Source organism: Limulus polyphemus, unplaced genomic scaffold (genome assembly GCF_000517525.1).
Source record: "Limulus polyphemus unplaced genomic scaffold, Limulus_polyphemus-2.1.2 Scaffold6016, whole genome shotgun sequence".
In the NCBI taxonomy this organism is placed as follows: Eukaryota; Metazoa; Arthropoda; class Merostomata; order Xiphosura; family Limulidae; genus Limulus; species Limulus polyphemus.
The window spans coordinates 1-16,338 of record NW_013671626.1 but is presented as its reverse complement, the minus strand read 5'-3'; the positions used below and the strand labels follow the sequence as shown (position 1 = coordinate 16,338).

Below are 16,338 nucleotides of genomic sequence, written 5' to 3'. Positions count from 1 at the left end.
AAAATAGTAATGTAGTGAAGCGCAAACAGATTATAAAATAGTAATGTAGTGAAGCGCAAACAGATTATAAAATAGTAATGTAGTGAAGTGCAAACAGATTACAAAATAGTAATGTAGTGAAGCGCAAACAGATAACAAAATACAATAAATTACAGCCAGGTTATGGGAAAGTAATGTAGTAAAAAATAAACAAGTTACAGGTCATTGTAATGAGGTTTCTCAAAACAAATGTATTGTATTTCCACAAGAATTTGGCTCTCATACACCATATAATTTATCAAGTGATTTTAATAGAAGAGCTGAGAGCCTGGGATAATAACATGAAAAACTATGAAACATTTCATTAAAAAAATTAAGCTTTCAGCTACTGTCCCTGATTGTTCCACTAATAACTCACCTTTGATATCAACCAAAGCATAAAAAATGTTGGATCTGTTGGAACAAAAGTACTTGTTGCAGGCCTGAACACTAACTGAATAGTTTGTAAAACTTTTGATATCTTCATCAAGAACAGTAGAACAAAACTGGCTTTCCATACAGTGCTGAACCTTCTTAAGCCTTTCATTAAACCATACAATATAGTGATGTAATATACCATTTGGATATTGAGGTCGTTCCCAAGTGATGCTAATAGCTGTAGAATTTGTTTTACCTCTTAAGTTCAGAGGTTCCGTAGGTTCTAAAAAAAAAATATTGAATTTATATTCATCACAACATAATGAGATTTAATATAAAACTTTTTACTGTTCATTTTCAGAGGCTAACATGATTCCTTTGTTTAATGATATCCAACTAATGTCTTACTTTGTTAATTTGCTGTTACTCAAGAAACAAACATATATTTCTGGATTAATAGATATATATATGATGCATATTCAAGCTCTTTAAAATCTGTAATACAAGTTAATGACCAACAAATTCTACCTACAAAGAAAATCAATTAATACAATTATGTCAACATGGCATCAAATTTATGCTTCAATACTAGTGACAAAATAAGTCATTTTAAAACATTTTTTTTAGTCAGAAATATGCTACAAAAAAAAAGGGACATCAAAGAAAAAATAAGCACAGATAAATAAGACTATATGTATACATACTTCCCATTTTTGTAGTGGCAAGTACTTCGTCACTAAATTCACTGTACATCTTGTTATGTGTTTTTGTTTGAACACTAACAAGGTACATTGTAAATGGACGTAATCCACCAGTCAACATCATTTCATCAGCTTCTGAATTATTCACTATCACTTGTTTGCGAGGTTCTGTTAGAGACACAACAATAGACAATTACATCAGTGAATATCTGGCTTTCATTTTACTAAATTACACAAACTACTACTAAATAATCATGATTAATTTTTTTCAAGGTGGAATTGGAGCATATTTTTATTTGCATTACAAGAATATTAATATGGTGAAACACGAAATCAAATTATATACGATTAGCATTCTTGCTGTGAGAATTTTCTGTCCATAAAGAATCAATGTACACCGAGAGAAAAGTATTTACTTCCGTTATTTAGCTTAATTCTTTTAATATAAAGTTTAACTGAATAAACATTAGGAGATAATGAAAATGATATCAAATTCTAATTAATATTGACAAGACAAATTAATTGATTAGTGTGCTTCTAAATAATAAAAATGAAAACAAAAATACATTTTTCCCAAATAAAAATATTCACAAAATGTCAGCCTTCAGTCTCTAAACACTTGTTATAAATAACACCTAATCAAAAACACATTAGGTGTGAAAAAGAGGTTTGGCCAAAAAAGGATTGAGTGTGCAACTTAAAGGAATGAAATCAAAATTGGAAGCCAAACTGGTGGCTACACTTATAGCATTAATAAGAATTTTATAGCAAATATTCATTCATTAGTTAGCCAAGCTACATTTTTTGTTCAACTATGGGCATGATAGCGGGTAAAATAAAATACATGGCCTAGCTAACTCATGAATGAATATTTGCTGTAAAATTCTTAGCAATGTTACAAGTGTAGCTACCAGTTTGGCCACTAATTTTGATTTAATTCCTTTAAGTTGAACACTCAGTCCTTTTTTTGGCCACATTTTTTTTTACGCCTAAGGTGTTTTTGATTAGATATCATGACATTTGGTCAATACACACCAATAAACCACACTAAATAAGAAACTGATACTCGGAAGTAACCAACATTAGCTTTAGGATCACAACCTTATTATTCGGAACAGACCTAAACTTTACAGAACCAACAAGATTGTTTAAAATATATGATGGTGTTTTCCCTCTCTAAAACAGTGTTAATAACTTCCTTTGTAGTAACGCCATGGAATCTAGATTAATAGTTTCTTGTCATCACCCGCATGCACTTGGTACAGCCATATTAAGCATCATTATTTACGCTAATTGCTGCTTAAGCTAATATCACATGATGCTCAACTCTCTTTAATTAGGAGAATTTTATAAAATTTAGTAAATTTGTGCTGAAAAGTTGGTAATGAATAATCAATAATAAGCATTCACCTGTATGATTGAGCTAGAAACTGATAATCTAGTTTGCTTGGCTTAACCAATACTTATGGATCTGCACGTCCTTTTACTATATAGTTTTGTTGCTCTAAATTGGCAGTCTTTAATCTGAGTGACAAAAAAACGCCCACTTTTACTCTTGGGTGAAACTGTATTAAAAATTTCAGCCCAACACCTCACGTGACTTTTTGCGTAGCCATGCTCAAAATTTTTGGTCAAATTTGAGCAGTTTTTGTTGAATAGCTTTGCACATGTGGTTTATATTTAGACCAAAATTGACACCTAATTATAGGTTTTTAAAGATTTATCAGTGTACCAAATTTGAAAAAAAATCCTTAGAAGTCAAATATGTTTTTCTAACACCAAAAGTATCCGTACTTTTGGTGTGAAGAGTAGGAAGAGCTTTAATCAAAATTGGAGATATTATATCTCATGTATTTTTTTAAATAGATTGTCTTGAAAGTTGGTATATGAAGTAAGAGTTCAGTAGAACACATCCACTAACAATATGTGATAGATTGGATTACCACAGTCTAAGCTATAAAAGGTGGAAAATTGTTAAACAATTACTCCTGTTAATAACACACAGTTGCAGGTTGTTTTTTGGCTGCAAGACACACTACTGTATGTCCTGATCTGAAACTCACACCTGTTGAGAAATTCATTTTTTGAAATAACTATACTATCTTCTAGTGATACTGTAAAAATCTGGTTCCGAGTTCAGGTATGTAAGTGTTCATCTATACATGTAACCACAGATGTTTGATAGTTCAGTTTCTTACAAGAACACTAGCAAAAATAGTAAGCACAGGGTAAACTTACAAAAAAAAGTATCAGATAAAAGCTTATTTCTCCATCATTTCTGTGACATTTTAACAGTGCCTCAATTGTGGACATATCAAAATTGTACAACTATTTAGTATAAACCAACTATTACTCACTTTTGATTTTTACAAAACAAACACCCAGTTTCTACAGTATATGTAATATTTTTTTAAGTTATTGGTTCCCAACTGTTTTGACCTGAAGCCTCCTCATGTGCACTGTATACACTTGTGCCCCCTTTTTCCATGGGCTGGGGCCACAAGAGTGAATTAACTGATACTGTCTAATCTCACATAAAGATAAGCCTGAAAACACCTTGTCATGTTTAGTCCACCTCCAAAGGTATGGGTGACAGTATTTTAAGTTACCAAAAACACTATTAACTTTATCCAATAGAGATCTTAAAAGTAATATATTACAGCAGTGTTGTGTAAACTTATAGTTACTATTAATTCAATATTTTACTGTTATACATTTGATTTGTACTGATTTTTATGCTAAGTAGGTAAATCAATACAAATTTATAAAAAAGTCAGATATAAAAGAATAAGCCTTATAACATGATGTTACCAAAAGCACAAAAAAATGGACTACATAAGATTTTACGACTAACTTAACCCACTTACTAATACAAGCACGGTTCAGTGACGACTGGCAATACTGGACGACGTATTCCTGAATTACTTTTTTCTGAGCTTTACAGGTCAAAGTCCATTTTACAATCAGAGTGGTTTCATTATAACCATAGACATCGATAACCACTTTGTCTAAAGCTATATAAAAAAAAAGGAAAAAATTTATCTTTTTTAAGTTCGGCTTTTCTTTTCAATTTTCCTACTTAAAAATGCTTTTTGGTTACACTAAACAACTTTTACTCTCTCTATCCCACAGACAAAATATTTTTCTTATTACAGTTTTTCAAATAAACAGACATAAATGCAGACATACTCGTAACTCGCTTTTTCTTAAGATTTATGAAGTTTATATCTGTATCAGTAACTAACCTGAAAAATGTTAATTAAACATTAGGAAGAACTCCGTTTTCTAAGTTTCAAACAAATTTCATCGGACGCGCAGAGTTAAAATTCTATTTTTTCATAACACTTCACCAGGTTTACCTAGAATCATCTGGCGAGATACGAGAAATAAGGCTAACTGAAATTAACTTAAACCATGCGAGTATTTGTAACAATAATTTACAAAATGTGATTAAGCAATTGTATAATAAATATAGTATTAATCAATGAACTGTCAAATATATATATATATAAATATAAAAAATAAAGCTTTAAGATCTGAGCAAAAGTATAGAAGTTTCTGTTTTGGTTATCAACAAGGCTTCTTTTTCGATGACGAGGAACCCACTTTGAGACTAATAATGGCTGGAGACGGCATGAATGGGTAATGAAGAAAAACTTATATTAAAGTTTTTCTTCATTACCCATTCAAGCCGTCTCTAGCCATTATAAGGCTTCTTTTATTTTTGTCAATGTTGTTTTCTCTCTTGAGAAATCTTACCTTAGAAGACGCGTGTACAAAAACGTAAGATGGAGATTTTAAATGTTTCCACAAACAAGTAGAAATCTGTCCGTTTGTTTTTCCAATATAACAGTTTTGGTAATCAGAAACTTTTATTGCATCCACATTTTCTGAAGTATCATTGTCTTTATATTTTTTTGGATAGAATTTCAAATAGTTTTTTTTTTTTTCCAGGTAGAAATGTAAACTATACCTTAATGTCAATTTCATATTCTTTGACTGTCTTCTACTAGATTTTTTTACTGCATGGGTAAGTTTTTTGGATGAAATGTAAAAACACAATAAACAGGGATACTTGTTTATTAAAAAAATTGTCAATTTTTTGGGTCATTTTCATTGGAAACATTTACTTTTTTAAAAGTGGGAGGAAAACTGTTTCATACACAAAAGTGAATTATAAATTTTTTGTTTTCTTTTTTTTTGAAACAACCTTGTAGAAAACTTATGATTATATTTGTAAGAACGGCAGTTTCTGGCATTGGTCATGAAGGGAATTCCAAGAAGTATAAAGTTCAGTTTTTGTATTTTCAACAATAATAGTCAGGAATGACAACTTGTCATCAAGTTCTTTTTACGTCAAACTTTGTATGGTTGTATCTGGTTTAGATTAGAAAAAAAAAGTCATAAATGGTGTCAAGGTCAGTAGCATGCAGAGGGGGGCGAAAGGTGCCGGGGTCCCGGCATCCAACGCAAAGAGTCGAATCGATTAGTAGAACCCTTTCCACCCTTCCCCAAGGTCTTAGGTACAAGGCCCCGGGCATCATAGAACCTCTGCACACCACTGGTCAAGGTTAACAAAAATCTGTAAAAATGTTGTTATAATAATGAACCCCAAAAAACTGGTTTGTAAAGGTTATACAAGATGGAAATATCTTCCATTCCTACCAGATATATAGTAGCAACAACTGGGGGAACACAATTTCCCATACTAAATAAATCCTTCAACTTGGTTATGATTTAAAACTTGAAACAAAAAACTGGAAAATTTAAGTGTGAAGATAAACAGTTCTCTAATGGTGTTGATGTTAAGGCACAAATGAGGCTTACAATAATTTTGGTGACATTCTAAGACAGCATTTATTACTCCAATAACAGGGACATGAGTGAACACAATTTTTACATCAAATGTGACCAATCGAACAAAATTATTGAATTCTCTGAGATTTTTCATTAAAATTTTACAGTTGTTTATGAAGTAGTAAACATGAGAAACAACCAAGCAGGAATTTCCTATGGTTGTAGTTGTAAGCTTTGTATACCAAAACAGTAGAACATAAGGGGGAAACCAGGTTTGCGAGTTTTGAGGAGGTCATAAATTTGAAGGATGAATAAATTGGTATTGATCGGTAGAAAGTTAAGAATTTTTTTGCACTTCTAAAAGAAGTTGTTTTAATTTCAATTCTTTAGACAGGGTTACGTTAGTTTCCATTTCTTGGAAATGCGATAACACAAAGAAGTAAGTGCACAATAACATCATTACTTTTGTCAGGTTTCAGTAAAATTTCACTTTCATCATTTTTTTTTATGATAAATATTTGAGTAATTATACAATTGTTGAATCACATGCTTTGTAGATACTACTTTTATGGACACACACAATTTTTTTTACTTTAAATTAATTTCTGTTAACCTCAGTTCTATCTCACCTGACAATGCCAGATAAACCAGGTGAAAACTTGTGAAAAAATAAACGTTTTACTCTGTACATCCAAAGAAAACTTATATAATCTAAAGTACATTTTAATGGATTAGTTTTGTAGACAACACGATAAAAAAAATCTCCATAAATACAGATCTCGTGACATGAAAAGTCACCTGCTGAAGAATGACACTAGCAGTTACTAGTGGATTTAATATAAGTACATCGGGACATCTTAATATCGATCACACCATTCTATGTATACGTACGTTTATGAGCTGAAACAATACACAATGCCCACTCCATTCCTGAAGTTGCTTTTCCAGAGTTAGCTGCAACAGCAAACTGGTAGCTTAAATCCTTCTCAAAGTCAAAGCTTATTGCATTTTCATCAGCTCGCAAGGTTTTCCAGCTGACTGGACGAGTGCAGGAAAAAGGACGAGGCTTTGAATTATTACACCAGAACACAGTGTAACTGGTAACAGGTACTTCCTCTTTAGGGTAACTCCACTGCAACTTGTGGGTTCCGTTAACATAGTTAATAACAGTGATGTTGGTAGGTTTGGGAATAACTACAAAAAAAACCAGATGTGTTGAGTTTAAAAATAATGTCAAAATTTAGTAACCTTTCAATATTTGGCACTTAAAATATGCTATTTATTTATTAAAATATGACTATTATCATAAATCTTTGAAAATAGCAGGAATACAAAAATAAGTATTATTTCAAAATACACATATATATATATATACCACCATTGGATAAACATGTTAAAATCATCTGCTAACATTATAAACAGGTGATGAAATATTAAGTTTGGATCATGCAAGACAAAACCAACTAAGACCACTTGGTGGGTAGAGCAAACAGTATAACCTTGGAGGAGGTTAACTGTGGCAATAGCACCAAAAACTTTGGAGATACCTGGTCTCTCCAATTAATTTTAAAACAATAATGAAAAATTATACAAACTGCTGACAAACAATGATAAAGATGGATAAGGCCTCAATGTTTAAACCCACAACGTTCTAAGCTGACCACCCATTAACCATTCACACCCAGTTGTGGGTGTATTAAAGTTTTAAAGATCCAAAAATTAAATTATAGATCCTCGAGTGCCAGTGTTAAAATTTAACAATTAACACCAGGTCGTATGGGGTCCAAGTGACCCCATGCTGGCATTTTAGGATTAATGATCATTACTTTTGTTTAAAAAATTATTATTACAAAATAATGAAAGAGACTGGTGCAGTTTTTATGGATGCTAGCAAATTTCTGATTATTGATTTAATATTGCTGACTGAAGCACCACAACACAATATCAATCTCATGATATTTTATTGAAGGTACTATTTATAGTATTATGAACAGTTTCACTAATCACTTTAGATTCCACAGGAGCTGCCTTAATCAGTGGCCCACATTCATGGATGCTAAACTTATGGACTAAAGCCATTACCCCTAAAAAACGAGATGCTAATAAATAGTTTCATATATAAAGATGTTAGTGATTTGGATGTTTGAGCATGACCAATATCATGTGTTTGGCCATATCCGAGGGAGCAGTGTTTTATGTGTGTACTTAACAGATGTTTTTGACTAACCTTCTTTGAAAATACCGCTGACTGTGTTTATATACATTTACTATAACTTTTACTAACTGTTCTATTAGGAGACCTTCATTGAACCAACTGGCCTATATTTACTACAAACATGTATGGATGAACTCTATTTCTACAATTTTTAAATACTGTGAGATTAGTTATAACCTTAAGATTACCAGATAAGATTCCATTACTTACCGTTTTCTCTGCTATCCACAAAAATTTCGGACGAGTTCTCTGACCGACCCTCTTTGTTTATCGAATACAAAATAAACTTGTACGGCATGTTAAGTTCTAAATGGTCAAATCTATATGTTGTTACAGAACCTTCCAATCTTTTCATTGAAATGATACTGTCAGAGTATGATGCATGATCATTTTGGCAAACAATCATATAATAGAACTCTTGCCCATTGTAGTTTTCTTTGGGAACAGGCTACAAAGTAAGGGGAAAAAAAAATATAAAAGCTACAAGAAAATATACTCTGATACGAAAGTAGTTTAATATACGATTCCAAATGATGTTAGTCTTACAAACTGACACTATTTGTTTTTCTAAACAGAACAGTTTGGACTTCAATGATAAAAACCGTATCTCTGTATCAGAGACGAGTTTCAGCCATAGAAGACACTTAATTAAATGAAATACAAGTTATTCACATCAGGAAATTATCATCCAATACTGATAGTAAAATATAAACAAGAAATTTTCCTAAGAGCCTTCTCTATTTTGTGGTAGTTGCACTCTTTTGTTTTATAAGAAGGATTCGTATCCTTTAATATTTTGATTGCTGTTTGATTTTATAGTTTTAAAATAAAATAAACGTTGTATTGTAATTTTTAACTTTCAAACATTATAAGTTGCATAAGTTATATTGAAGAAAGACTTTTCCTATTTATTCAGTTCGGCTAAATTTTAAGACTGTTCAAGTACTCCAACTTTCTTGTACATTAAGCTATCTAACTATGTTCCTATCTCACTTGGTGTCTCCAATTTGTTTCTTTCTGAAACTATAGAAAACCATTCAGAATGCACTGGTCCAACTGAGGTCCTTATTCATTAATAGCACGGGAAGGACTAATAATAATTATTTTTTTTTAAAAAGAGTGTATGAAACATTTTTAGAATTATTGTTAATATATTTTTTAAACTCTCGCATACTTAGAGCTATACATTGTTTTATGCTAAAGACTAACATGTTTAACAATAGAAGCCCAAAATTACTTATTACTGCTCATACATCTCAATCAGTAAATTTTTTAATTAACTATCAAATTACCAACTTGTTTTCATACTTACACTAGTGCTAGGTTTCACATATGACAGTACCGAGTGTCAGAAGTTAAAAATCTGATCTTTACCAGTTGTCAAAATAAAAAGGCTTTTTTTTCTTATACTTAATAGTATAAATATATACTGTGTTGTTGTTGGGCTTAGGATTCTTCTACAGTAGGTGTCTGTCACTTGTTAGCAATATATTCAACGATAAATAAACAGCAAGCACTTCTCTTGCTTTTCAATATTATATGTATGTATATATATAATATCGTAACAATTTAATGTAGGTACAACAAAGTAATCACACTATAGAGATTATAGGCATATCAAACACTATATGTATGTAGTTCTCTTCATCTTGTCAAAAGTCCACTTAGGCCTATTCAGTTATTTAGAATTTCAGTTGACAAGCCAAACTATCCTCTCTATTACTATCACACTAGTATTTTGTGTATAATTCACTTTCAACTGTGGCATGAGTTACTGTAATCGTTTGGTCTTCTTTCTTCTAAATATCCTCTGTTACTTTTGTTCAAAGTGCACTCAGGCTGATTCAATTACTTTAGAGCCAAGTTTTGGAGGAATAATTATTATTCTTATCCCCTTTTCTACTGTTAGTCTTTTTCTGACATATTAAACATTAGGCCTAGGTCAATTGTTAGGCCTATCACTTCTATGATAGTTAACTTCACACCCAACTTTTCCTAGGCTTTCTTTTTGCTATTATTTGTCTGCCCTTTCTGCTCATCTCACACCATTTATATATCTATCACTTAATCATCTGCCAGCCTTTTATATTCTCGACGTTAAAGTATTGCACACAACGTTCAGTAATCTCAATATCAATGACTTATAAAGACAACTTCCTAAGATCATCTGCTTTTAACTCTTATTATAACAAAAACTAAACAATAATAAAATATTCACTCACAAAAATAAATTAATCAATAATATCTAAATTAAACAATCTTTCATATCATGACACTGAGTAATTTTATGTTTTTACTCGTCAAGTCTTAATGTAAAAAAACTGACCAAACACAAATAGAGGGGAAGCATTCATTTTCCACGTAAAGTACATGGAGGACTTCAAGAATACTTTAGGAGATTTATTGCAAATACTGATGGCATTTTTGTTTAAATTCTTTCTTGGTGATCTGTACATTATTAGAGACTCTGCAACCAGCAAAGTCAGGGACCTACAAATAAGTTAATGCATAAATAAAATATAAATTCAAGAGTTAAAATTAGAAAAATCTGATCATTTCATCTCAATTAAATTAGCTACATAAAAACATCAAATAATTCTAACCTGCCAGTATAAGGTTATGCTTCTTTCAAGGTGCATAATATTCTGTTCAAAAGCTTCCTTCCTGATGATTGGAATCAAATATGGCACTGTAAAAACAACAATAACATATATGTATATATCTATGATAATGTTCAAACCCTCACGTCACAACATGAATTTGTTTTAAAACATAAATATACTTATTTATTTCAAGGAAAACATGGCTGATAGTAGATATTTCAATACGTGAACATTTCAACATACACATTATCCTACCAAAAGGTATGGGACACGAGTAGTTATGAATAAAATGTCTTTATTTCAAGAAATTAATAGCGTGTTGGCCAGCCTTTGGCCTTAATGATGCCTTAAATGCTTCATGAAAGACTGTCTACTAATTTCTGGTAGAGAGCTGGTGGTATTGTGCTCCACTCCTCCTTTAAAGCATTAGTAAGCTTTACTATTGAAGAGGGCTGTCTTGGCCTTGCCCTAATTCTGAGTTCCAGTTCACCCCAAAGATGTTCTATCGGGTTGAGGGCAGGGTTCTGTGCTGGCCACTACAATGTTCCATTGTTATTCTCTTCAAACCACGTGTTCACAATTCTTGCTTTGTGACGTGGAGAGATATCATATTGAAGGGTGTTAGGGCCGGTACCATAAAATTACCACAATGTAGGAAACACAGAATTGTTCAAAAAATCAATGTAGGGCTCAGCATTCATTGATCCATGCACTGCGAATAGTGAACATAGTCCATACCGTGAGAAGCACCCCAAACCATGAAACCATCACCTGCAAACTTCACTGTTGGGACAACACACTCGGGTAATGAGCATTCTCCATACCCAAACACATCCACCAGATCACTCCATAGGGCCGATTTCCATTGATCTACGGTCCAGGTTTGGTGTGCCTTGCCCCATGCCAATTGATGGTGTGTATTTCTTTTTGTTATCAATGGCTTGTGGGCTGCAGTTCTTCCTTGAAAATTCATGGCATGCAGCTCTCAACGTATCATGGAAACACTTAGAGTATTGCCTGTGGCTGCTCGCATCTCCAAACACAGATTCTCTAGGGTTTGACTGTGAGATGAGGTAACCAGCCTTCTTAAGGCTCATCGGCTCCTGTCAGTCTGTATTTTATGCCTATCTGGTCGTTTCTTGGGCTCATTTTCATCTGTGGACTTCCATTTCTTCAGCACATTGCCAATTGTCGACAGGGAATATTTAATTGTTGTGAAATAGCATGTACAGACATTTTCCCAAAATGACATCCAACTATTCTTCCCCTCTGAAACTCTGTTAGCTCTTTCCGTGTACTTTTCATTCACCATACAAATTCAAAATGACTTCTGAGGGAACTGTTGATCACCTTTATAGTCCAAACTATTTGCATATTTTATCATCACACCCATTTTCCTGCCATCAGAGGTGTGTCCCATGACGTTTGGCAGGATAGTGTAGAGTCAGTGTAATCATTCAAAAACGACTGAAAGACTAGAACATTAAAAGGAATAAATTATTTAAAAAGCTTAAATTAAAGACAAATTAATCTTTGGAAGCCTTATTAAACATTACTATAAAGAATTTCAAATTAATCTTAAACCTTTTTCCAATATAAAAATCCAATCAAACAGCAAAGTGTATTTTGAAAACCTTTAGTAAACAGTAACAAATGTTAAAGACTTGCTTATTCACCTATATAGAAACATTTTTTGTCTTGCATACATGTAAAAAAATAGGAAAAGATGAATTTACATTTACTATTTAAACTCAAATAATACCTATGTATATATTCTTAATGATAGTGTAACATATATATAAGTATTACTTTAATTCTGATAATACATATTTTCCAAAATAAACTTGCATCTGTATTTCGAAATGAATGAATCAAACGAAACATTCAAAGTTATTTTCTAAGCTATAAAAGAATTAACTGTATTTATATTTCACTCAAAATAAAAAAATATTATCCATGTTTACCAGTTATATTTGTTTGCCAACCAGTAATTTACCAGTAAAGAGCATTCAATGGTGTTTAACAACTGAATTACATTTGACAGAAATAAATAGCTTGCTCTTTATTATTACTTTCTTATTACACACACACACACACATATCTCTCAATATGTTGGGAGGCCTGTATATATATATATACACACATACACTCACACACATGTACAAAAAGGCCATCCAACACATTGTGATGAAAAAGCAAAGGGAAATAGGTCATGAACTTTTTTAAATTAGGACTATTTTGCTCATAAAATACCCACGCATAAATTGTCAGATTATGCAAGTTTTATTGTGTTTTGTAATTAGGTTATGAACATGTAGATATATTGTACTTGGAAAACAAAGAAAATAAGAGTGAGATGGACTTACTTGCCTTCACAATTAATACCTTATACAACATAAAGTCAGCATACTTAAATCAACTGCTGGAATATACTAGAAACAAAAACTGTTTTTTTGTTTTTTTTTGGAGAATTTTAAAATAGGAAAAGAAAGGCTGCTGGAACCACTTTAATATCAGGTTCTAACTTATCATTCTGAAAACATTAATATATATACAACAAGAAAACAAAAGGTTACCTACCATCAGGATTGGTGCGACATGAAATTTGTTTGAACTCACTCCACATATCTTCCACCTTTGGATCCACTTTGCTAGATTGACAGTGAACCTGGATTTCGTACTTAATGTATGGAGTCAATCCTGATAGAGTGTATTGAGTCGTATCTATTCCAAGTTCACGAATCTGTTTAAAAAACAACACCAAAAATCCTATTTGAGCGACACCTTCAACCACACGAGGTCTCGTTAAAATATGATGAGAATGCTGATAATTCAAATGTAATATTTTACTAAATATATTAATTTTATACTTACTTAAAGTTTGGTTCTCTAAGTATTGATATTTATAATTACAAATAACTAGGTTTCATTCTTTTATTTTTACTTATAGATTGTACTAGAAGTCCTAATTACCTTCCATTTATCTGAGGTATCAGCTTTTCTATACCACAATTGGTAATTAAGTCCAGGCTTAAATTCCCCAAACTGGAAACCTTTCGGATGAACCCAGCTAATGTTAATTTCATCTTGACTTTTATTAATAACGTGCAAGTTCAATGGAGCATCAGGAAGTACTAGTTAAAAAAAAACAAGAACATATTACAGTAACAATCAGCCTTAATAAAAAAAGTTATTAAATGGACCATTAGATATTAATATATATATTCTAATAACTATCAAAACAGGAAGAAAACTAACATAATAACAATAATTCAACTAAAAATCACAGCAGGAACTAATCTTGGAAAATAACACAATAACAATTAACACTAATCGAGCTGGAAAAATAACAATACAATAATACCACACACTAACCATAAGAACAGTGTACATAACCAACAGGACAGGAAGTAGAAGTATGAAAAGAAACAAATTGGCTTAAGTGTATATCTAAATATTGTTTGTTTTTTTAAATTTGATAAATGTTTCTCTCTCTTGTTCATCCTTGTTCTTTATTCTTTTATTTCTATATCTTAATTTGTTTAAAACGTATACGTGAAATGACAAAGCTTAATTCTGTGTTTAAGAAACAAACTTAGTCTTCGTCAGACACGGAATAATTTTTAGAACATTTAATAGTTTCTCGTTTGTAGGGAAATATTTACTGTGTATAAACATTACCCTAACAAAATTAGCCTAGAGACCTCAATTTTCTAAACAATCTATCAAAATATATCAAATGTAGCACGATGATTAAGGGCATTATAGATGTAAAAAATATATATAAGGATAATATAACAATTATGTTCACATCATTTAGGAAAAAAGACTATAACAGGAACTTCCTACTTGAGATTATTTTTTTAAAACAATTACAGAAAGACAAATGGTAGCGCGCACACACACAGTGGACTAATGAATTACAGAGTACAATTACACTGTTAGAAAGCCACAATGAATCTTGAAAAAACAGGTGGATGTATCTGTGCAAATAAGACAAACTGAGAGGTGAAGAATAAACTAATTTACGGTCTTGATGAATTGCACCAAATCCTTCAATAAGCCCTACATGAACATACAGTTTACAAAAGAATAGTGAAAAGATTTTAATTACACCTAATCTAAACATGGTCTATCTAAACATGTATCGACATAGTAGCCTATCCAGATACCTAACGACACTTCAAAATACCAAAATGAGATTTGCTTTTTACAAAACTTGAAATAATTTTCTAAGAGTTATGCTAATTTTTTCCACACGCATAGAGGTAGGAATTAACAATGTTAATTTTAAACAGTTGGTCACAAAAGCTACGTCTAATTTCTGAGAAAGTTAAAAAACGGATTTCTGCCTTACTGACTTGCATTCTCTCATATCCTTGACTATGAAGAAACAGTGTTTTCACATTGTTATGGAGCACATTTCAGAATTCTGACACACTTTTAAGGCTAAATATAAACTTTAAATTGATTGGATGAGGTCATTATAAACGTTTACATTAATTAGATTAAGTATAGATCACTACTGGTTAGGTGTTCAGTTAACTTTTCTGATATTTGCTTTCAACGAAAACATCGAAGACTTTAAAACGTTAAATGTTGCCTATCTTAAGAGGAACAAACAAACTAGGTTGTTAGATACAATTTGAAGTTGTAAACTTCCAAATCTACAGTCATTGTGGGACTACAGCTGGTAAGTACTGCTTAACATAAAATCTAATTTTCTTTTTTCTTTCTTAAAATGAAAAAACCGTATGAAAATTATCAAAAAGTAAACCTAGTCAGAAATCTTACACAATTTCACTTCCTTAGACCAACCCAACTTCGATGAGAATCAGTTACTTTACAAATCTGGAAAACTGTAAGGTCAAATAAATACGAAAATTAACAAAGGTTGTCCAATGTCTTGTTGTTTAGTGCCAACAATTACTCTGTTATTTTATTTAAAACACGTAACACTTTAGTAACATCATTAACAATCTTAAAAGATGCGTTTACATCAAACATTCTGACCTAAATTATTCTTCACTTCTAAACTTCTGGGGTCAAGAAAAATCAACTCACCTATTTGAAAGTGATCTTGTTGGAAATTCTTATCAAGAGTACCAAATATATTTTCTGAGTGTAGTTTAAAGTACAAGTTATTTTGGTATCTTTTGTATGATGGACTAGTATCCAGTCTCCACTGACAGCAAGTCAGATTGAGTGATACGGGGCATTTCTGGGGAATTCCGGGATACCCTGGCCTAAAATACAGAAGCATTTTATTTTATTCTTAAAGAATAACTATATATAATAGATCTGAAAAACATCTATATCATTACATTTCTTAGGTTTTTAAGAAAATGATAAAACTGTCATAAGAATAAAAAAAAGTTCAGGTTTTACCTTCAGTGGTTTAAAATCAAACCCACCTAACAGCTTACTACTACAATGAATTGTTTGGAGTACACATGGTGCATCAGGCTTCTTATCACTATAACAGATTACTACTACAATGAATTGTTTGGAATACACATGGTGCATCAGGCTTCTTATCACTATAACAGATTACTACTACAATGAATTGTTTGGAATACACATGGTGCATCAGGCTTCTTATCACTATTTCACACAATATTTTAGA

General features: G+C 31.6%; 1 protein-coding gene across 1 annotated transcript in view; it reads right to left on the bottom strand.

Moving 5' to 3' along the window:
- LOC106473261 overlaps positions 1-15,975 on the bottom strand; it is a 46,971-nt gene extending 30,996 nt beyond the window's left edge. Inside the window, exons 1-9 of the mRNA XM_013933947.2 lie at positions 15,777-15,975; positions 13,686-13,846; positions 13,293-13,455; positions 10,713-10,798; positions 8,320-8,557; positions 6,786-7,088; positions 3,965-4,111; positions 1,101-1,265; positions 398-679 (exon numbers count right to left, since the gene is read on the bottom strand). Of these exons, the coding sequence (XP_013789401.1) occupies positions 398-679; positions 1,101-1,265; positions 3,965-4,111; positions 6,786-7,088; positions 8,320-8,557; positions 10,713-10,798; positions 13,293-13,455; positions 13,686-13,846; positions 15,777-15,975 (1,744 nt within the window). The remainder of the gene's footprint in view (positions 1-397; positions 680-1,100; positions 1,266-3,964; positions 4,112-6,785; positions 7,089-8,319; positions 8,558-10,712; positions 10,799-13,292; positions 13,456-13,685; positions 13,847-15,776) is intronic.
- Positions 15,976-16,338: the final 363 nt, after the last annotated feature.